Source organism: Capsicum annuum, chromosome 1 (genome assembly GCF_002878395.1).
Source record: "Capsicum annuum cultivar UCD-10X-F1 chromosome 1, UCD10Xv1.1, whole genome shotgun sequence".
Lineage (NCBI taxonomy): Eukaryota > Viridiplantae > Streptophyta > Magnoliopsida > Solanales > Solanaceae > Capsicum > Capsicum annuum.
The window spans coordinates 3311870-3334928 of NC_061111.1; the positions used below are offsets into that span (position 1 = coordinate 3311870).

The 23059-nt window shown below is 34.2% G+C and overlaps 1 protein-coding gene across 2 annotated transcripts; it reads left to right on the forward strand.

The window, feature by feature from the left end:
* The first annotated feature begins 35 nt into the window (after positions 1-35).
* On the forward strand, positions 36-10662 carry LOC107864717 (beta-adaptin-like protein B). Of its 2 annotated transcripts, XM_016711158.2 has the most exons (15): positions 36-355; positions 2219-2416; positions 4090-4203; positions 4347-4597; positions 4878-5013; positions 5128-5307; positions 5436-5528; positions 5618-5829; positions 5913-5976; positions 6073-6252; positions 8162-8254; positions 8518-8912; positions 9154-9343; positions 9487-9690; positions 10064-10662. In XM_016711158.2, the coding sequence occupies exons 1-15, from the start codon at positions 269-271 to the stop codon at positions 10361-10363; spliced, it is 2697 nt and encodes an 898-aa protein (XP_016566644.1). In that variant the 5' UTR covers positions 36-268; the 3' UTR covers positions 10364-10662. The 2 variants fall into 2 exon arrangements, with proteins under 2 accessions (XP_016566644.1, XP_016566639.1); XM_016711153.2 differs by having other exon boundaries at positions 75-355; positions 4878-5307.
* The last annotated feature ends 12397 nt before the right edge of the window (positions 10663-23059 follow it).

The window sequence follows — 23059 nt, forward strand, 5'->3', positions numbered from 1 at the left end:
TTATAATTTTTTTTAAAGATCCTTAACTTTGAATTTAATGTCAAATAAGTGAAAAGAAAAGAAATATCCGTTCCCAAAGTGGGTATAGAAATCCCCCGGGTTAAGCACCGGTTTGATTCAGCCACCGGTTTAATTTCCCCCTTTTCATTTTGACGACAAGCATTCCGTTTCACATTTCTCTCTCCCTCTCTCTATAAATACTAGCTCTGTTCTCTGTGCACCGGCAGCTCCGTCGACTGTCCGTCCGATCCAGATCATCAAAGGAGAAATGAGCGGTCACGATTCAAAATACTTCTCCACTACGAAGAAAGGAGAAATCCCTGAGCTCAAAGAAGAACTCAATTCTCAGTACAAGGTAACAAAAACTCCTAAATTCTTCGAATTATTAGCTTTGCATTTATTCGATTTGATGAAATCTGTGATTTTAATTTGTCATTTTGAATGGTGATTTTGGGATAGACGTGGTCAGATCTAGCTATTTTTCGCATTTGATTTGTTGTAGAAGTTTCAATAGTTGTAATTAACAAGATTTGATTTTGTAGATTTAGAATTTATCTTTAGTTTTGAGGTTTTATTGAAATATACTGCATTTCTGTGGTTTGTTTATGAAATTGGGGAAGTTATTGGAGCTTCGCTGAATAGTAGAGCTACTGAAACGGGCGAGTTATGCTTAATCAGGATTTTTATTTAGTTTCATGATTTGATTTGTCGAAGGAGCTACACAAGTCTCCATTTGCTTGGTTGATCTCAACAATTTTAAATGTTTGATTTTCTGAATGTGACTTTATGTTTAGTTTTGGGGTTTTATTGAAATATACTGCATTTTCCGCTGTTTGTTTATGAAATTGGGGAAGTTATTGGAGCTTCGTTGAATAGTATAGCTACTGAAACAGGCGAGTTATGCTTAATCAGTATTTATTATTTAGTTTCATGATTTGATTTGTTGAATGAGCTTCGCAAGTCTCCATTTGCTTGGTTGATCTCAACAATTTTAGATGTTTGATTTTCTGAATGTGACTTTATGTTTAGTTTTGAGGTCCCATTGCATTTTCGTGGTATGTTTATGAAATTGGGGAAGTTATTGGACCTTCATTGAATAGTAAAAGCTATTGAAATTGGGGAGTCATGCTGAATCAGATTCAAAATCCAGAAAATCAATATTGTTAAATATACTGCATTTTCATGGTATGTTTATGAAATTGGGGAAGTTATTGGACCTTCGTCGAATAGTATAGCTACCGAAGCTGGGGAGTCATGCTTAATCAGGATTTATTAGTTTCACTATTGATTTATCTAAGCTGTTGTATCTTGAACGTGGGGTCTGTCTGAAACAACCTCTGTATCTCACACCGAGTTAGTGGCATGGACTGCGTACACTTGCCCTCCCCGGACCGTACTTGGTGGGAGTATACTGGGTATATTGTTGTTGTACTATTGATTTATCAAAGGAGCCTCACAAGTTTCATGATTTGATTTATCAGAGGAGCGTCACAAGTTTCACTGTCGTATTGATATTGCATTTTAGTTTAGATGCTTGTGAAATCAGTATCAAATCGAATAGTACTCATTCATCATTAGTGTTGATTGAATAGAATAGTTTTTATTATGTAGAATCCTATTCCAAATTCCAGCGGAGACAGAACACTAGGTGATTCTTCCCATCTATCCTTGCCTTGATGGATGGTGTTACTTGGTACCTATTGTTCTCAATATATATATATATATATATATTTAGAATCCTGTTGAAATTGCTGTATATTCTGTAGGATGCTTATGAGACCGGGGATGTAACTTAAATTGTTATTGAATACTATTTTAGCTTTTGGTTTGTTAGAAAATTTGCTGACATCTGAATGCAGGTCCATTAATGGCTTGCTCCTTATGTGATAGGTTGAAAACACAGTTTCTCTGTGATGAAATGTTCTTAGAAACTAGATGTCTGTTTGTTTGGTGAAATATTACTTCTCTCTCTATATATTTGTACTTGTTATTTTTAAAACTGGTTGCTTTTGATCATTGTGGACATATGTAGTTGAAACTTGTTGCTATTACAATGAACTCAACGTTTCCGGTCTTAAATTTTACTAAACTGAATTATGACATCATTCAATTGTGGTTAAGTTATGTTTACAAGTCATGAGGCTTTTCGTTGTAGCCTTGCCATTCCTTCTTCTTTTTGGAAATTTTATAGCTGCTTATATATCTGTACGGAATGAAGGACAAGAGAAAAGATGCTGTCAAAAAGGTGATTGCTGCTATGACAGTTGGGAAAGATGTTTCTTCACTCTTCACAGATGTTGTTAATTGCATGCAAACAGAGAACTTGGAGTTAAAGAAGCTTGTATACCTGTATCTTATCAATTATGCTAAAAGTCAACCTGATCTTGCTATACTTGCCGTAAATACATTTGTGAAGGTATGTCCGTGATGAAATTCATCATTAATCATTTGTCTTCTATAAATGTTGCGGTTATTCTTCTCAGTACCTACTGATTTGTTCTTTATATATCAATCTTCACCTGTATGGCTACGACAAGAAAAGCTTTAGATATCGTCATTGATCTAGGCTCACCTGTCTGTTTCATATAGGTATGATCAAGAACAGAAAAATATTCAGTAATCTTTCTATCTATCTTTTGAATGGTGTAATGCAATGAGTTTCAAACGTTCATGATACTCCTTTGCCCTGTCTTCAACGAGAATTGAAATCGAAGGGGCTTTCCGATTTGATTTAATCCTTTGTATACCTTTTTTGCTTTTCCATAGACCATAAAGTTTTTCGATCTTCAATTGAGTAGCTCCTGATTTTATTAGGAATTTTAGTTAGTTCTTCTGCTTTTGTTTGTTATATTGAGGGTAGTGATGCCTAGTAATATACTAACATAGCCCTAGAAACTAACACACGAAAAATCTTTAGAAAAAACAGTGGGACATGGAAAAAATAAGACTACAGTTTTTTTTGACAGGTAACTCTTGTATAATTATAATCTACCATGAAGAGATCTTGGACCTTGCGATGAGTCTTTCCCGAGATGATGGTTCTTCTACAAGCTGCCAGATAAGGAACCATCATGAAACTTATTTTTCTCCATAAATAATGAACTCATTTACGATAGGTTGAAATAAGGCAGTTAAATAGGGTGTGATGAATAAGGAAGTAGAAATAAGACAGTTAAATAGGGTATGGCGAATAAGGAACGAGACGTTCTGTCTTATAGTATTTTTCCCTTCTTCTTTTCTTTGGATAACAGTAGTTTCCATACCAGTTTGGGCGAAGGTCACCTAATCTATTGGTATCTGCTACTTCCCACCAACATAAATGTTAGATAACTCTGTCAAGCAAAATTTAGGCTGATCGAAGAGTTCACCTAATGCCACATTTGCAAAGATCAGAACTTTGGTCTCAAAGCTGTCCCTCCAGCTTTTCACGGGTTGCACTATCTTTTGGGCTAGAGCAGTTTTTATTCCTTACTTGAAGGACCTTGTTTATCCCTCCCTCTTTCACAATGAAAAGCTTCTCCAATGGGAGTAGGACATAATGTCTTGCAAGTTGCAACTGTCTGAATTTTAAGGAAGTATTAATGAAGTAAGGACTTGTGTCCTGCTGTTGTCCAATCCGTGCAGTTTGAATTTTAGAGTATGACTGCACAACCTGGTGCCTGCAATTCCTAGTGTATTAGAGGTTTAAAAAATGTGCTTAATTTAATTAACTTGTTCTTTTGAGTTGTATTTATCCCATGTGGATTTTTTAAGGGATTCAAAAGGGGTTTATCATGGTCTTCAGCTACTTCTGTTTATAGAAAAAAAGTTATTCAGCTGCATTATCCCTTGTCTTATGGTTTTGAATTGAATGTTCAAATTCTTTGCATTTACGGATTATATTTAGGGTAGAATTTAAAATTTTCCCATTTGTCATCCTCCCCTTGTTGATGGAGCATTGCATTGTAAACAATTTGGTTTGCAGAAAGATAATCCCACTTAATGAAGCAGACGTTTCTTCTTAATCATTTTGAATTGGTTTGCTTGCTGCTCTAGCATGTTTCTTCTGATATCTTTTTAATGACATGCTATGTTTTGCACTTTTTGCAGGATTCGCAGGATCCAAATCCTTTAATTCGTGCTTTGGCTGTACGGACTATGGGCTGCATTCGTGTTGATAAGATCACCGAGTATTTATGTGATCCCCTTCAACGTTGCCTTAAGGTGAATTCACAAACTTTCTCTTCCCCTGTCTGCTCCTAGTTTTCTAGCCGGATCTTCTTCATTGATTGAAGCCGGTCTGGAACGTAACAGTCCACAATGTTTTCTACCTAAGCAATGTACTTTATCTGCTATCTTTCCATCAGGATGATGATCCTTATGTTCGTAAGACAGCAGCTATCTGTGTTGCTAAGCTCTATGACATAAATGCCGAGCTTGTGGAAGATAGGGGTTTTCTGGACGCTCTCAAGGACTTGATATCTGACAATAATCCTATGGTTGTTGCAAATGCTGTTGCTGCTCTTGCAGAAATTCAAGAAAGCAGTAGCAGACCCATCTTTGAGATCACCAGCCATACACTTTCAAAGCTTCTAACTGCTCTGAATGAATGCACTGAGTAAGCCTGTCCAAAACTAATGCTTTACCGTTCTCAATGTAAAATGTGCTAGGGTTGGCAAATCATCTGAATTGTATACATTGTTGCAAATATTATCCGGCATGTCGCCGGACATTACATTTTCTTCATGGTATTGTTTGATTTGCTTTGTTGTCTGCTAGATGGCACTTTATGAATTGTCTTCTATTACCTTATCTTATTGCGCTTTTAAATCTTTTTGTTAGAACTTGTTTATGTTTGCTCCTTTGTTTATGAACGAGATAATTATCTCTGGATGTAGATGGGGTCAAGTATTTATACTGGATGCCCTTTCCAAGTACAAAGCAGCTGATGCTCGCGAAGCTGAAAACATAGTGGAGCGAGTCACTCCACGATTACAACATGCAAATTGCGCTGTTGTTCTTTCAGCTGTCAAGGTTGGATTGTTTCCTTCTTTCTCACAAACTTACTTTTTTCTAAAAATATGCTCAAGCATGATTAGCTTTGACATAATTAGACATTTTGCTAATACTCATTTTCTGATGTTGCAGATGATACTCCAACAGATGGAACTCATCACCAGCACTGATGTAGTTCGGAACCTTTGTAAGAAGATGGCTCCTCCTCTTGTAACATTGCTTTCAGCAGAGCCTGAAATTCAATATGTTGCTTTAAGGAACATAAACCTCATTGTACAAAAGCGTCCGACAATCCTTGCACACGAAATCAAGGTATTTTCATGGTGTTGCCTAGGCACTTGCAAAATTGGCGATTAAACCTCTCTTTGCTTACCACTGTTACCTATTTGTAACTAAAACTGGACTGCTAAGCTTTTCTTCTATTATTGTTCATTTTCTAGGTATTCTTTTGCAAGTATAATGATCCTATATATGTGAAAATGGAGAAGTTAGAAATCATGATAAAACTTGCTTCAGACAGAAACATAGACCAGGTAAATCCTCTCTGCTTTTGATTCAGTTTAGTTCCTCTGATATAGGTTCTTGTGTGTTGCATTATTAAGTGTAGTTTATATATTTGTAGGTGCTACTGGAATTCAAAGAATATGCTACGGAAGTGGACGTTGACTTTGTCAGAAAAGCTGTCCGTGCTATTGGCCGCTGTGCCATCAAATTAGAGAGGGCTGCTGAGCGCTGTATCAGTGTCCTGCTTGAATTGATTAAGATAAAAGTAAATTATGTTGTTCAAGAAGCTATTATAGTAATCAAGGACATTTTCAGAAGATATCCTAACACGTAAGTTCCGTCGAAGTCTGATATGCTAAAGTTGAGTTCTGGTCTTTTTTATTTTAAGTTTTTTTTCTTCCTTTCTTTTTCAGCTATGAGTCTATAATTGCTACTCTCTGTGAGAGTTTGGACACACTGGATGAGCCAGAGGCAAAGGTAACAGAAGATCTTTCCAGGAGTTGTGCCCGGGAAGTTCTTGGGTCTACAATCTGTTCACAGATTTTGTAACTGCTTCTATCTCTTTGTTGACAGGCATCAATGATCTGGATTATCGGTGAGTATGCTGAAAGAATTGATAATGCAGATGAGCTCCTTGAAAGCTTTTTAGAGAGTTTCCCCGAGGAACCTCCCCAAGTGCAATTGCAGTTGCTGACAGCAACAGTGAAACTCTTCCTCAAGAAGCCGACTGAAGGACCACAACAAATGATCCAGGTACGTCTTGTTGCCATATTATCAAGTGATATCAAGTTATATTATGCAACTTGTCAATTTGCACTCTTCTTATCAATTATAGAATAGAATCCAATCTAACTTTCTATTCAATGAGTTGTTCAATTTCTTACTTCCATTTCAGTCAGCAGCCTTCTGATCAAGACCATGCTAAATTATCCTCTTCAAGTAGGAACTTTTATATCGTCTCTGTACAGACGATAAATAAGAGGAATCAATTTCCTAAAAGAAGGATGACTTATGGAGTTCTCTAAATGTTACGTAATTAGTGAAAAAAAGTTATCTTGAAGCAATGTTTTTAAAAGTGAAAAGCACAAAAAAGTGACAAGGTTCATGGGACTTGAAACAATGTTTCAAAAAGTGAAGTGCACACTTCTTTGAAGTAAAGCTCACAAGTTGCGAAGAATAAGAAAATACCCAACATATATGAGTTTAGCACTATAATAATCAAATTACTATTAAAGTAACTAATTTCAACATCCATTATGCATAATGTCAACATTAATCCAATTTGTCGTAGTTGACATTCGAGAATCGACTGCTTCTTTTTACAGTCACTTTGGGTGTCGTTGTTTGAAGTGCACACTTTTCTGAAGCACATGACTTCACACATGATGCAAGAAGGAAAGAATCTCTTACTTTGCCTCGCTTCATCTCGTCATCGCTTTTAATAACACTGCCTTGAAGCTGATATTGATAGTCATGAAGTACTAAATAGTTGGATTATATTAGGTTATCAAAAAAAAATAGTTGGATTATATTAATCCAAAAATTTGAGGGTGTAAAGAAAAAGGACATTGGGCCTAGCTCAATCCCAAAGCTATCTCACGGCGTGAGGGTTTCTGAAGATCATGTTAGGAGACAATTCATTCCTTACCAAATTTGGGATACTTAAGATTCCCTCTCCTTGCACTACATCTGGACGGTGAACGATATAACATGTGGGCCCAACATTGGGTAAACCAAGAAAAGAGTTGTCTGGTTAATGGTTATGATACCATGAGAAGAAAATGGATCTTGAGCCTAACTCAACCCCAAAAGCTAGCTCATGAGGCATTGTCAAAGACATATGAGGAGGCAACAACCCATTCTCTCAGCCAACTGGAACACTTAATGGAGGGGAAGTTCATAGAATTATGAAAGTGGAAAGCGAGATCAATTTAATTTAACCAGGACATCGATTTGCTTAGTTACTCTTACTCGGACTCTTCACTTTCGGTACTGTACCCGTGTCAACACGATATGGGTGTGGGATCCGTACCCGATCTGGTCAATCGATTTTGGGTACTTTGACCAAAATCCACAGGTTGGACAAATTTAATGATTTCTGTAATCAAAACAAAAGCTTAGGTGAAATTGAAGAAAATGGAATACCTTGTATATAGAAATTTCTATGTTTCGTTTTTTCCTTTCATCTTATTTCGTGATTCTCCTCTTGATCAATATTTTCTCCTCAAGTTTTCCACATAATATCTCATAATTCAAGTTTTATAACTCTATTTTTAGATATTTAGATTATTTTTAGCTGAATCCCCGCACCCGTATCCATGCCTGGCTCCATATCCCCAAATCTTAAAATTGAGATTATGAAGTATCCGACCTCTAAATCCGCAACCGTGTTGGACATCCGCACCCGAGTCCGAGCAACTTAGGCGATTTATATTCATTTCTTTTGTCAATTTCATGTTCAAATGGTAGTTTCAAAAAAAAAAATCATGTTCAAATGGTAGTTTTGCCAAGTCCAAACAATAACTTTGAAGTTTAACTGGTGTGCTTCTCGCAACAACCAGGGTCATTTCTGTATATGATAGAATAGATGCAAGTCTCTTTTCGTTTTTTTTTTTTTTAATAAAGCTGATCCTCTACATATGACCTTGCTCAATGCTCATAGGTGGTCTTAAATAATGCCACTGTGGAGACTGACAATCCAGACTTGCGAGATCGTGCATACATTTATTGGCGTCTTCTCTCAACCGATCCTGAGGTACGTGCAAGCAAATGAGTCACTGTTCTTTGGGTCATCTCATGGACCTTTTTAATGACTTCAATATGCAAGCTCTATCTTCAATTAAAAGGAAGACTTGCTGTCTTCGGGGTGATAGTTGATATGATTCATATCTATTCTCCCCTCGACTGCTATTTTCTTTGCTCCTAGATATGCTTGCGAATAAATGTGTATGTACATAGTTCTGGCATTAAATTGATCTTTGGATGTTTAGTTATAGCAAACTCCTTTGTATATTGCAGGCAGCTAAAGATGTTGTGCTAGCTGAAAAGCCCGTGATTAGTGATGATTCGAACCAACTTGATCCTTCTCTTCTTGACGAACTTCTTTCCAATATTGCCACTTTATCCTCTGTCTATCATAAGCCTCCAGAAGCATTTATCACTCGTGTGAAAACCACTCAGAAAACTGAGGATGAAGAGTATGCCGATGCAGGTGAACAGGGTTATTCTGATTCTCCTGCTGGTGTAGCAGAAAGTGGTGTGTCACCGCCAGCTAGTACAGCTATTGCTCAGCATCCTGCAGCAAGGCAACCAGCTACACCTGCAGCTCCTGCACTGCCTGATTTACTTGACCTTGGCATGGATAACAGCAATAGTGCTATTGTGTCAGCTGATCAGCCTGCAGCCCCTGCCGGGTATGTACAGTTTTGTCTGCACTAGTATTGTGAAGAATTGCCTCACTATCTCTTTTAAGGTCACCAACATAATGATTAAGAGCTGCTAATTCTCGCAATACTATATCTAAAGTTATATATGCAAAAGGAATTCTGTTTTTTGTCGTTAAAAAAGATCTACGCTCGTTTTTGTTTGACATGTTTTAAACTCTTTCGAGATATCATTGTGAAAACCCTTACAGAGCGCTGACTTTTATTGCAGCCCTCCTTTACCTGTCGTATTGCCGGCCTCTAGTGGGCAAGGTTTACAAATCAGTGCCCAACTGGTGCGGAGAGACGGGCAGGTATTTTACAGCATGATGTTTGAGAACAATTCACAGGTTCCTCTTGATGGTTTCATGATTCAGTTTAATAAGAATACATTTGGTCTTGCTGCCGGTGGACAACTCCAAGTGAGTGTTATATTGCCACTTCCTTCTGCAGACTTTTCACAAAGTATTCACGTTACTATCCAGTATAAGGGGAAGATTTGATTGTAGACCCTTATGTAAATTCTACTTCTCTTTGATTGTTTACTTCGTCTTCTGCTCAATAGGTTCCTCAACTGCTACCTGGGACATCTGCAAGCACTCTCTTACCGATGGTTTTATTCCAGAACATTTCTCCTGGCCCTCCAAATACCCTTTTACAGGTTGCAGTTAAAAATAATCAACAGCCAGTGTGGTATTTCAACGATAAAATCTATTTCCACGTACTTTTCACGGAGGATGGGAGGATGGAGCGTTCCACTTTTCTAGAGGTACCATACATTGTTGAATTTCTGTCTAGATCTATGTATTGTCTGATGTTTGGAATTGAGGTGTTGATTGATTGGGGATTGATGTATGTATTACCCTCTGCTCAAGTTAGCATAACATTGAGCCTCGACTATGGTTTCTCACCTCGGAGTGAGCTCCTGCCGACCATAAGTTATCAGCTTTTCTCAGGCATTTACTCTTCTTCCTTTAGAGTATCCAACAAATGACTGGGATCCTTTCAACTCCAGTCCGTTATAATTCTTCTTTACTGCCTCTTTTTCTTCTGTCTGCTTTACTCCATTGCATTGTTGATTTTTTTGACAACCATGTAAACATGTTGTGCCTGACAGCGATTCTTTTTCGCTTCTTTGCCAGACTTGGAAGTCACTACCTGATTCAAATGAGGTATCAAGGGACTTCCCATCATCTGTTATCAATGGTGTTGAAACAACCCTTGATAGGCTAGCTTCATCAAACATGTTCTTTATTGCTAAGCGCAAACATGCCAACCAGGAGGTGTTGTATCTTTCTGCCAAGATTCCTCAAGGAATTCCTTTCTTGATCGAACTAACAACAGTTATTGGAACCCCTGGTGTCAAGTGTGCCATCAAGACTCCAAGTCCTGAAATGGCTCCTCTCTTCTTTGAAGCTGTCGAGACTTTGCTTAAGAGTTGATAGCATGTTTTTCCCCTCCCTTAAATTTATGTCCCCTGTGATTTTGTATTTCGCGCTCTTTTATTGGGACATGATCTTATTTTTGTTCTGATTAATAGCTCGAGAGTTTCCAGGTTGAACTGTTAATTCATGCTTCATCCTATGTTCAGGCGCTTGTTATTATAATTTTCTTTATTGCACGAGTCTTTCAGTCTTTTCAGCTGTATGGAATGTGTATCTTACAAATTTTCTTTTTGTAGTCTCTTATATTTGTTGACATTGAGGATTATCAATTCATTTGTGAACCGTTCGCAAATCAACTTATCTGTAGACCATAATTTACTGAGAGCATCGTTGTCTTGTTACAATTGCTAGAAAGTATTACTATTTGGGAATTAAAGGAGTTGTGACTGTATAGAGAGAGAGAGAGCGCTCCAATTCTTTTAAATTAAACAATTTAGTGACTTTATGTTTTAATGCGTATCTTTTATCTTGGTATATTGAAGAAAAGGAAATAAAAGGTATCACTGCACTCCAATCTGGAATCTTTTTTTTTGTTTCCATTTGCGGCTTACACTGACTGAAATAGAGGATAGCGGGAAAGGCAAGCACTCACTTTATGTTTTTTTCATCACGTGTGTGAGTTTAACACCTGAACTTTCACCAACGAACTAGCAAAACACACCTAAACTATTAATTGTTTTGGGTTTCATACCTTAACTTTCAGGTAGGAAAAGTAAACCATTGATAGCTTGAGTGTGTTTTGTTAACTAGCTGGTGATAGTTCAGTTACGAAACTCACACACTTGATAATAATTTAAGTATGAAATTCAAAATATGAGAATACTTTAGGTGGGTTTTGGAGCATTAACTATCGAAAATTTTCCTAGCTATCCATGTTTGATATACCAATGCTCCATATGCTGCAGCTATGATCTTCTTCTTAAGCTGGCTCCGGTGCTTCCTCTTTATATCCTTGAGAGAGGTATCTATTACTCCCTGAACTTGTCGAGTTTTATTCATGGTATACCTGAACTTTAACTTATTCTAAGTAGACCTGAAAACCAAAATATATCATGGAACTAAAAAAAATATTAAAACATGCCATGTTTTTAAAGTGTGACCAAAATATACTTAACTCTCTTAAAAAGAGAGTTATATGCATTGTTTTTAACGGAAGTAACCAAACGAAGTCAATTTCCAGAAAATGTGCATAACTCTCTTAAAAAAAGAGTTATGCATTTTTTTTAACATCTCTCTCTTAAAAAGAGAGTTATGCATTTTTGCATTTTTTAACTCGTTCAAAAAGTGAGTTATATAATAAAAGTTTAACTTGCTTTTTTCCTTTACGTAAATATAATAAAAATTATATAACTCACTTTCTAAAAACTTACATATTACGTGAACAATTAATTTATCTTTTAAAGTTTTATTTTTTTAGAAAGAAGGCCAACTATTATGAAACAAAGAGAGTAAAACTCACTGATTATATGAGTCATGTAGAAATAAAATGCATAACTCACTGTTTAGGTGAGTTATCCATTATATGAATATAACTCTACAAATATATGAGTTATGTGCAAGTAACTTTTTCCACCAACATTCGTATTTCTCCTATTTAAACAAAAGTATACATTATAGACTCTTCATTCTTTATTCACTCATCTCCTCTTTTGAAACTGCATTGTACCAGATGATACTGAAAATGGTGACCAGCCAAAATATGGTGACTTGTCACGGGGCGATGTTGGTGAGCCTAATAATGCTGAGCGCGGTGAATGCCTTTATGACTCATCATCGAGTGAGGATGATGTGAGGTCAAATTCTGAACAAAGAGGCATGTCCATGAGCCCTTATCCTCAAGAAGAATCAATTCCACAGTCGGCGTCAATATCGCTACCAATCAATAGGCCTCATTTTTATTCCAATGAAGAAAAATACAGTTTCAAAAGAAGAGATGAGTGAATAAAGAATGAAGAGTCTATAATATATATTTCTGTTTAAATAAGAGAAATATGAATGTTGGTGGAAAAGGTTATTTGCACATAACTCATATATTTGTAGAGTTATATTCATATAACGGATAACTTACTTAAATAGTGAGTTATGTATTTTATTTCTACATGACTCATATAATCAATGAGTTTTACTCTCTTCGTTTCATAATAGTTGACCTTTTTTCTAAAAAAATAAAAATTTAAAAGATAAATTAATTGTTCACATAATATGTAAGTTTTTATAAAGTGAGTTATATAATTTTTATTATATTTACGTAGAGGAAAAAAGCAAGTTAAACTTTTATCATATAACTCAATTTTTGAGCGAGCTAAAAAATGCATAAATAAAAGTGAGTTATGTAAAAAGAAATACATAACTCACTTTATTTAATTTTTAATATATAGCTCTCTTTTTTAAGAGAGTTGTGTTAAAAAAAATGCATAACTCTCTTTTTAAGAGAGTTATGTACATTTTCTGAAAATAGACTCCGTTTGGTCACTTCCGTTAAAAATAATGCATATAAGGCTAGAGAGTTAAGTATATTTTGGTCACACTTTAAAAACATGGCATATTTTGGTATATTTTTTAGTTTCATGGCCTATTTTGGTTCCCAACTCTCCTAAGTACTCCGAACTTGTTCTTTTAGTACGTTGCGTGACCCTTTTTGTTGATGTGGCAAAATGTTTGGGTTTCACACTCCATCACGCGCGAGATGGAGTGATTTTTAAGCCAAATCAGCCTTTTTAATGGTTAAAAAACTGGAAAAAAAATGTTTTTCTTTAATTTTTTTAAAAAATTCAATTATCCCTCTCACTATTTATTATTCCTCTTCCTCCATTTCTTTCAATCTAAAAAAAAATTCATCAATTTATTAATTTTGTAAAACTCATGTTTATCTCTTATTTAGTTTATGAAGTAAAACTTTCATCCTTTAATTCATTTTGTAAAATTTTCGTTTATTAATCTAAAAAAAAAAATCATCCGTTTATTAATTCAATCTAAAACTTCAGTTTTCATTTTTATGAAACTACTTCAATTTTGTAATCTTAATTATACATATCATATGAGTTATTGTAACTAAAGAAATGTTCTAAATATCAAAGCAGATATTTTAAAAGGAAAATAACAAAACAAATACTAAAGAAACTAATACACATACTTACAATAAAGAGAATGTAGTTATATTGATTATCGATTTTTAGTCCCTAACGATTTGATTTTTGATTTAATCGATAAGAAAATACTCATAAAATAAAAAAAGTAGTAACTAACATGAAAACAAACCGAATCTTAGTTGCAACCAAAATTCTACTTTATATATATATATATATGTATATATATATATATATATATATAAAGAGAGAGAGAGAATGTAAAATAATAATTTAGCATAAACTTATTGGGTTATCGGTTTACCCAATAACCCAATAAAAAAAATTAAAATCGAATCAATAACCCAATAATTTTTTTTATAAAATCATTAAAAAATCGTTAACCATATAACGATAAATCAATAACATTTTTATCGATTTGTTTTTTGTACGTTCCTAACTTAAATTGTAATTTTTTACTCCGTTAATTATACCAAGAAACGTATTTGTGCATGTGAGTCTCCTCAAAATCTTAATCGAAACACTAATCGGAAACTACTATGAAGCACTAATCAAAAAAATAATAATTTCATATTTTAACACACACCAAAAAATATAAATTTTTAGATAATTGCTTACTTGATCGACGAAAATTCAACCATTCAATATTTTGGAGTAGAGGAAAATTGAAAAATATAATTCTTTTTAGAGAGAATTCGGATAATTAAGGGTAGAAAAGGCTTATTTTTTGATATAGGATAAATATAACGGAAGTGGATGGTATTTATCCACGTGGACAACCACATCAACATTTTTTTCCACGTGTCTGTGCGTGTATTACACGCAGTGGACTTTCAACAAAAAGGGGCCACGCGATGTACTAAAAGAACAAGTTCGGGGTACTTAGGACTAGTAAAAGTTCAGGTGTACTATGAATAAAACTCGACAAGTTCAGGAGGTAATGTATACTTCTCTCTATATCCTTCAGAGTGTCAATGACAAGTTCAAATAGAGTGCTATCTTATTAGTAGCCGTTTGGCCATGAATTTTTTTTTACTTTTTTTCGAAATATTATTCACTTTAGTGAAAAAAGTGAAAATTGAAATGTTTGGCATGAAAATTTCAAATGCAATTTCGGAATTATATTTGAAAAAGTAAAAACAAGTTTTACTTGTTTTCACTTTTTTCACTCATATTTTTCTAACAAAATTTCAAAAACAACTTTAATTAATATATTCATGGTCAAACACAATTTTATCTCTAACTCCAACTCCAAAAAATTATAGAGTAATTTTCAATGTGGTATATGCCACAGTTATGATATGAGATTCCAAATTGGTAATCATAGAATTAAAAAGTTCAATCACATTCCATTATTACCTCTTATCCCACCAATCAAATGACTCCTATGGTCATTTGGTACGCCGTATAAAGAAAACAACTCCTAAATAAAGTTTGGGATTAACTTTATATATGATCGATATGAACTATCAATCAATTACGAAACTATTTTATCTTATTTTACTAAAAGGATGGGATTACTTTCCCATGTGATGGGCGAGATAAAGTAGTTTCATGGGATATCCATACTTATCTCATCCCAGATTATTAAAACAGCATTTTATGCTTTTCCCTCCCTTATTCATGGGTATGATTTTAAACAGTTGTATACAATGACATCAAATCGTTGAGATGGATTGAAAATGACTTGCTACTTAATCATATTGGGTATTTATTTATGCTATTAATAAAAGCTCATAATATTTCTTAATGTTACTTTTCTTTTCATTTCTTTTTTTTTTTAACTGACACCATGTAATATATAATAATACTAAAATTGTTCTACATTTAATCAGATGTTTCAAGTTTGAGCTCTGAATATAAAGAAACATCCTATTGAGACTTGAGAACGTCACCTCCAGAATGGACCTTACAGGCTACAATGAACAACTCGAATTAGTGTACTTCAATGCTGGTACCGAACGCACAGCAAGAAACAAAAAATAAATAAATATAGTAGTATGTTGGTTTGGTTAGTTTATATGAAATATTCATGCCATTACAAAGCTCCAAGTGTCTCTTCTCCAACTTCCTTTTGGGACCATTTTTAGGTTGTATTTCTACCAATAATATGTAGTTATTATTCTACACACAAAAAAGTAGAATATGTAATGAATTTTTTAATGGTTGCCAATCATTCAAAGTTTTTTTTTTCCCCTCTTTACCTTGAACTTTTGAAATATGGAGTACATCAAAAGCCAACTCAAATTTCCCTCTTTAAAGGAGTTGAAATGTATTTGAACAAATAGAATCTAGAAGCTTGAAAAAAAAAGGTCAAGATAGACTAAATTTAATCGAGCTAAATTGAACGAATCATATTTTTACGAAGTTAATTTTGTCACCCCTACATATACAATACTTACTTCTTTTTATGCTTCAAATATGAAAATTCTTTCTAAAGAAGTGGACAATAATACTAATGAACTATCGGCTTACATTTAGAGGTATTGTATGTATTATTTCTCAATTGATTTGTTTGTTAAAAGATCTCAAGATAACACGTAAAAAATATTTGAAAAAAATATTTTTGTTAATCTATATTATAACTGATCATAGAATATCATTTCGTTGTCTGTTTGTTTATATAAATTTATGACCATTGGTGGAGTTCATTACCAATTTAAAATCATGAATTCCCGCTCTCTCTGTTCTCATTGTTTTAGTTATATATTCTGGTCTGTACAAAAGATTTATATATATGCAAAATTATTACCTCACGATCATTAAAAGTAATTTATTTGTGTTTGAAAGTTAATAATAGTACTTCCTATGTTAAGTTGGGATAAGTTAGAATCAATTATACACACACACACATATATATATATATATATATATATATATATATCGTGACTTTTTTATTTATGCTTCGCTCTTATTATATATCTATGTGAAGTTTATATTGAATCTGATGACATGTAGGTCTTTCGAGACGACTTTCTTCCGTAATGTCTTCACACACCTACGAATCGTTACATTTACAAGTCGACCGAGGACATAATTAAATTACGTCAAGCAACACGTCTTAATTTATCCCTATTACGTGCTACTTATACTTTTTTACGACCTCTTATTCCTTCTCACCTTGATAGTATATTCCTTTCCAACTAAAAAAGAATTACGTCGTTACTTTCAAATCAATCTCTAGCGAGCCCAGTTCACTCGAGACCAAACAATTCATTTATGATTAAGGAATTGATCAACGTAAAGCTTCAACACAAAATAAATCATCTCACATTTAAGAATACATATCTAACTTTCTTTTATATTAGCACTCTTATCTCTCTACATGCTTAAGATACAAATAAAATAAAATAAAAATTTCATTAATTAGCTAAAACCCCTATTCACTAATGCAACCACCAATTAAACCTCTACCTTATAATATCAAAAAATCATTAAAAACTCACACCAATTATTTAAAATTATTATTTTGTACAACTTGTAATAAGTCAAACATTATACAATATTCAATTATACAAATAACATAAGCATAAAATTAGTACTATAAAATAAAATCAGAAAAAAAAAAAAAAAAAAAAAAAAAGATATACGTATCACTACCCATACTACTACGGACTAAAGGACAGAAAAAAGTAATTGCAGAGCATGTGGGGATGTGGTCCCCACTTTTTTTAACTCCTAATGGGTCCCACTTTCATAGTGACGTGGGTCCTTGTGGGCCCCACATGAAGTGCGTTATGTTTTCCCTTCTTTTAATTTTTATTTTTATTTTAAAGTTTTACGTATAAAGTATAATTTGTGCGCTCCAGCTGCCTCGTAAAAAGAGCGGATTTCAAATCTATATTCAAATTTAATTAATAAAATTCTATTCAAAAAATTCACACGTAAAATGTCTACAGGGTACAAACAGTTGCGAATTAAGAAATTATATGCAAAGTGACGGACTTAGAATTTAGGAATAGTAAATGTATGAAAAGTTCGAACAGATATATTGATGTTTAAAATTTTATTTGAAAATTAAAGTATTTGATTATTTTTTTATATTAATAAATGCTTTTCAAAATTTTATAACAAATTTTTTGTATTTATTATATAATTATACTTAGTCTACGTGAAGTCATACCTATGTTATTTTATTATGTTCTATATATTTTTTTTTCTATATATTCTATCCTTTGCCTTGAACCGGAGGTCTATCGAAAACAGTCTCTCTACTTCTTTAGAGATAGTGGTATGAATTGCATACACTCTATTCTCCACGGGCCCACGATGTGGGAATATATTGAGTTTATTGTTATTGTTGTTGTTAGTCTACATGAATTTTAATAAGTTTCGAAGCACTCAATATTGGACTATAAATCCGCTCCTGTCTATGTATGAGTTGCGGTTGAATGATTGGAATTTCTTAATATTTGATTAATGGTGTTGGATTTGATTCCTGAATATAGAAAATGTTCGTTGCGAGCAATGTCATAAGAATGAGCCATGCCAACATATGCTTCGAATATAATTGAACTCCAATACAAAATATTATTAAATATAATCAGAGTTTAATATGAATTTCGAGCCTTGCTTTGCAACATGTAATTTAAACACAATCGAGTTTTAATGTAAATACCATTGGATATAGCAGAACTCCAATATAAACGTTGAAATATCGAGTTGAACTGTGAAATATAATCCAACTTTAATATGAATATTATACCTCGCAACATGCAATTTAAATATAATCGTGCTTAAACGCAAATATCATTGAATATGATTAGATTCCAATATGATACCAAATACCGAATTGAAACGATAAATATAATAAAACTTCAATACGGATATCGAAATCTACAATGTGTAATCGAGATTTAATTAGCCCTGACTCCAATATGGAAAAGAAAAGTTTGTGAATTAAGGTACAAACGATATATGCTTTTGGTATTTTGTTAGGATAAGATCCGACAGCTGTAATTTTTTACTGACACGTGTACGTTGGATTTATTTTCCCTCTCTTTTTGGTTCCCGGTTTATTTTTTGAACCGGCTTCTCGGCTCGGCTTATAAGCTTTGGACTGTGAAATTACTATTGTGGGGTTGAGAATGAAGCTACGTTGTTAGGGGCTAAATGGGAAAAACAAGAAATGATTTGTGGGGTGAATCTTGACCGTTGATGCAGTTGCTGGAGATGTGCCAGACAAGGTGGTACAAAAATAAAGAATTTTGAAATATTGGATAGTTATCATGGCACACAACGAATTTTGAAATATTGGATAGTATTTGCGGATTTTTTACGTGGTTGAGATGGTTTGAACGTGTGAAAAATTAATATGTTAACATTTTTATGAGGAGGTGTAAAAATCGGATATAATTAATATGATAAGGAATAAAAACAGATCGAAGAAGTACTGAGGAGAGACGATTAGATAGGACATGATGCAGTTTTAGGTTATCAAAAACATAATGTTACATTGAAAAGTGTGAAAGACGTGTATTAGGATGAGAGAGTGGTAGGATAGGTGTTGTCTTTCTTGTCGAGGGCTTAGGCTGGTTAATTTTGTTGATATACTAGTCGTAGTATTGTAGTTCTTGCTTTGTTTATTATATTTAGATTATTGTACTATAATAGTGTTGTTTTTGCTTCTATCTTGTAAATTTTGCTTTGTTCATTTGCTAGCTGTCATATTTTTTTTATTGTTTCCTTCTTTGTATTTGAATTTGCTCCATTAAGTTAAAGATCTTTAAAAAATAATCTTTCAATCTCAATGAGGTAGTGATGAAATCTGTGTACGCTTTACTCTTCTCAAATCTTACATGTGAAATTTTATTGAATATATTTTGTTGTGTTCTCATACACTATGAATATAACATTATTATTTTCAGATGTGAACCCAGAATTTGAGCTTGACGGGTGCATCTTTATATTTAAACATAATAATTGATAGTGCCAAAGTTCGACATATAGTTCTTCGAAAACTTAATATTATTAAATATCATTAATTTGGTTTAATATGACAAAAGAGTATTATTCACCCTACTTGAATTCGATGCACTTTTATATTTTCAACAATAATAGAGAGTTTTTCAAAAATAGAAAATTTGAGAGATTTGTTTACTAAATGGTTGTTACGAGAAAACGTTGCATTTAAGTCTATTTCAAACTTTAAATTGCTAATTTTTAAATAGAAAATAAGTCAATGATTAAAAAATAAAAGTAAAATAAACATTATATAGTATAAAAGAGGGGGAATTTACCTTTTGAAATTGGAGGAAAGCTTATATTTTTGGAATAGAAATTAAAATACATAAACAATGTGTGTGTGAAGGGGGTCGGGGGGGGGGGGGGGGGGGGGGGGGGGAGAGCAGCAATAATACTGCAGCAAATTGTACTTGGAAAAAGGAGCAATAAAACAATTGTAGTTGGGTGGGTTTCGAACCCAAGTCCTCCACCCAAAAGGAAATTTTATGCTACAAGTTCAACCACTGCACCAATACAAATAGTTGTTTTTGAGGGTGCACAACATATATTTAGTTAAATTCACTGGTATATATACAGATATACAACCTATATATAAGAGTTTTTCTCGAGGCTAGCGGGTGCACGTGCACCCCTACTCTATACGTAGGTTCGTCTCTGATTTTTTTGATATTATGAATGCCGTTGCTTCACATTACTCTTATTAATGTCTATAAGTAGGTCTTTTATGTGTTAATGTACAATATTATTCAATGCGAAGTAAAGTACGCCATGAAATAAGATAAGCTTATTATGCTCTAAAATCTAGTTAAGAGTCTTTGATTACTTCTATCAATTTAATATATTTGCGTACATGTATTTAATTTAATATCATAAAATTTATTTTTTATGTAATAATAAAAAAAAAATTCGGAGAGAGTTGTCCAGTGGAGGTTAAGGAGGTTAGTGTCTATTTCGGAGAACCAGTTTGAATTTATGCCCGGGCGCTCTACGATAGAGGCAATTCACCTAGTGCGGAGACTGTAAAACAGTACAGGAAAAGCAAGAAGGACCTGCACATGATGTTTATCGGCTTGGAGAAGACACATGATAAAGTCCCTGGGGAAGTCCTTTGGAGGTGAGTAGGGTCCCGGTGGTGTATATCAGAGCAATTAAGGATATGCATGATGGAACTAAGACCCAGGTGAGGACGGTGGGAGGAGATTCAGAGCATTTTCAGATCTTGACAGGATTGCATCAGGGATCTACTTTTAACCTGTTTTTGTTTGCTTTGGTTATGGAGGTGTTGACGCAGCATATCCAAAGAGAGGTGCCCTGGTATATGCTTTTTGCAGACGATGTGGTTTTGATTGGCGAGACCCGGGGAGGTGTGAATGATAAATTAGAGGTGTGAAGACAGATCCTTGAGTCTAAAGGGTTCAGGTTGAGTAGGAGCAAGACCGAATATTTGGAATGTAAGCTTAATGGCTCGAGGGAGCAGGACGAGGTGGTAGTAAGGTTGGATTCTCAAGTGGTGTGTAAGAGGGATAGTTTCAAGTACCTCGGATCCATGATTCAGGGGAATTGTGAGATTGGCGAGGATGTCTCTCACCGGATTGGGGCGGGATGGATGAAGTGGAAGCTCGCCTCGCGGGTGTTGTGTGATAAGAAGGTACCGCCTAAGTTTAAAGGCAAATTTTACAGGGTGGCAGTCCGCCCAGCCATGTTGTATGGAGCGGAGTGTTGGCCAGTCAAGAACTCTCATATTCAAAAATTGAAGATGGCAGAAATGCGGATGTTACGTTGGATATGTGATCTTACTAGGGGGATAGGGTTCGGAATGAGACTATCCGGGAAAGGGTTGAAGTGGCTTCGGTGGAGGAGAAGATGCGGGAGGTCCGTTTGAGATGTTTCGGACACGTGATGAGGAGGGACACAGATGCACCAGTTCGTAGGTGTGAGAGACTTGCTTTGGATGATTTCAAGCGGGGCAGGGGTAGACCAAAGAAATATTGGAGAGAGGTGATTAGGCGAGACATGGAGCAGTTACAACTTACTGATGACATGACCCTAGATAGGAAGAGCTGGAGGATGCGTATTAGGATAAAAGGCTAGTGACTATCAGGGTAGATAAGGTAGGGCATTACCTGTTTGGTGTATTACTCTTGTTTGGCTACCTTGTTGTGCCTGCTATTCTTTGTTTACTTGCTTTCCATTGTAGGGGCGTTTTTATGTCTTGCCATCTTATTCCATGTGTTTTGTACGGTTGTGATTACTTATCTTATCTTGAGCCGGGGGTTTTTCGGAAACAACCTTACTACTTTTCCGGAGGTAGTGGTATGGACTGCTACATCTTATCCTCCCCAAACCTCACTATGTGGGAATACACTGAATTTGTTGTTGTTGTAATAATAAAAAAAAACTAATCAAATTATATAAATGGAATTTGAAGAAGTAATGCATATGGAACTAATAAAAAAAATGCATATGAGATTTCGTTCCTTCTTCTTGGAGGTAACAGGTTGTTTCTAAAAGATATTCGGCTTAAAGCACATATATGAAAGTAATTATTAAAGGAAAAACATCACTGAAAAACTATAATAGCAAAACATTCAAGGAAGAAACAGTAACAACAAGAAAATACATCAGGTAATTGATACACAATAAAACGACACATGATACAAAATATCAAAAGAAATTAACTACATGAATATATAAGGATAATGCTACGACAGACACAATAATTCAAACTACCACTAAATCCAATTCCATCTAAACTCAAGACAACATTCAATTATCTACTAATTTTCTACCTTAATTCGTAATTTCCACATCCCCATATCTAAAGTTATGTCCTTTGTAAATTAAAATCGCATCATATTTTGTCTAATCACGCAACCCAAATATTTTTTCGACCTTTATCTAGCTTTCCTCATACCTACCATATCTAACTTCTAGTATCTCTTTATCGAGACAACTTAATCAATATCTTTTGTAAAGTCATATCTTTTGTAAGTTAAAGCTGCATTATATTATATTCAATTATCCCTCCCAAATATTTTTTTGATCTACCTCCAGCTTTCCTCGTTCCTACTTCCCGTAGCTCCTCATCAAGACATGTATGTATTTTCTATTCATATGTTTAATTCATCTCAATTCTACTTCTCACAATATATTTTGATTATTCTCATTTCTAAACTTATCTTTTTCTAATATAAAATCACGCATTCATGTCAGCAACTTTATTTCTACAACGTAAATCTATCTCTTCTAATATAATCACATCCTCCTCAACAACTAACATCTTTTCAACTCAAAAAAATTCTTAACTCACCAACAATCAACCCCATACACCAAAATCTATTTAATCATTACTATATAAAATTTTCTTTTAAATTTATAATTAAAAAAAAAAAAAAAAAACCTGCTCCAAACCAGGAAGCATAGAGTAAATCACAAAAATAATTGGATAGAAAATGTAGTCTGTATTGTCACTTTCGAGAGTGCCTCGGATTCCTTTCTAAACGTCACCGGTTCAGTCCGGTTCATTTATCACCAGGACAATTAAAAAAAACTCGGCTCAACACGCAACCGGAGCCGCCGGCTCAACTAAGCCGCTTAATTTTTCAAACCGGTTCATATATGAAAAGAAGATAAGGTAGAAAAA

Excerpts from the sequence above, each read along its gene's own strand:
- LOC107864717 (XM_016711153.2), top strand. The coding sequence starts at position 269 with ATGAGCGGTCACGATTCAAAATACTTCTCCACTACGAAGAAAGGAGAA. Across the intron at positions 5,308-5,435 it reads TCCTTGCACACGAAATCAAG|GTATTCTTTTGCAAGTATAA; the intron begins GTATTTTCATGG and ends TTCATTTTCTAG. Across the intron at positions 9,344-9,486 it reads CTGCCGGTGGACAACTCCAA|GTTCCTCAACTGCTACCTGG; the intron begins GTGAGTGTTATA and ends TCTGCTCAATAG.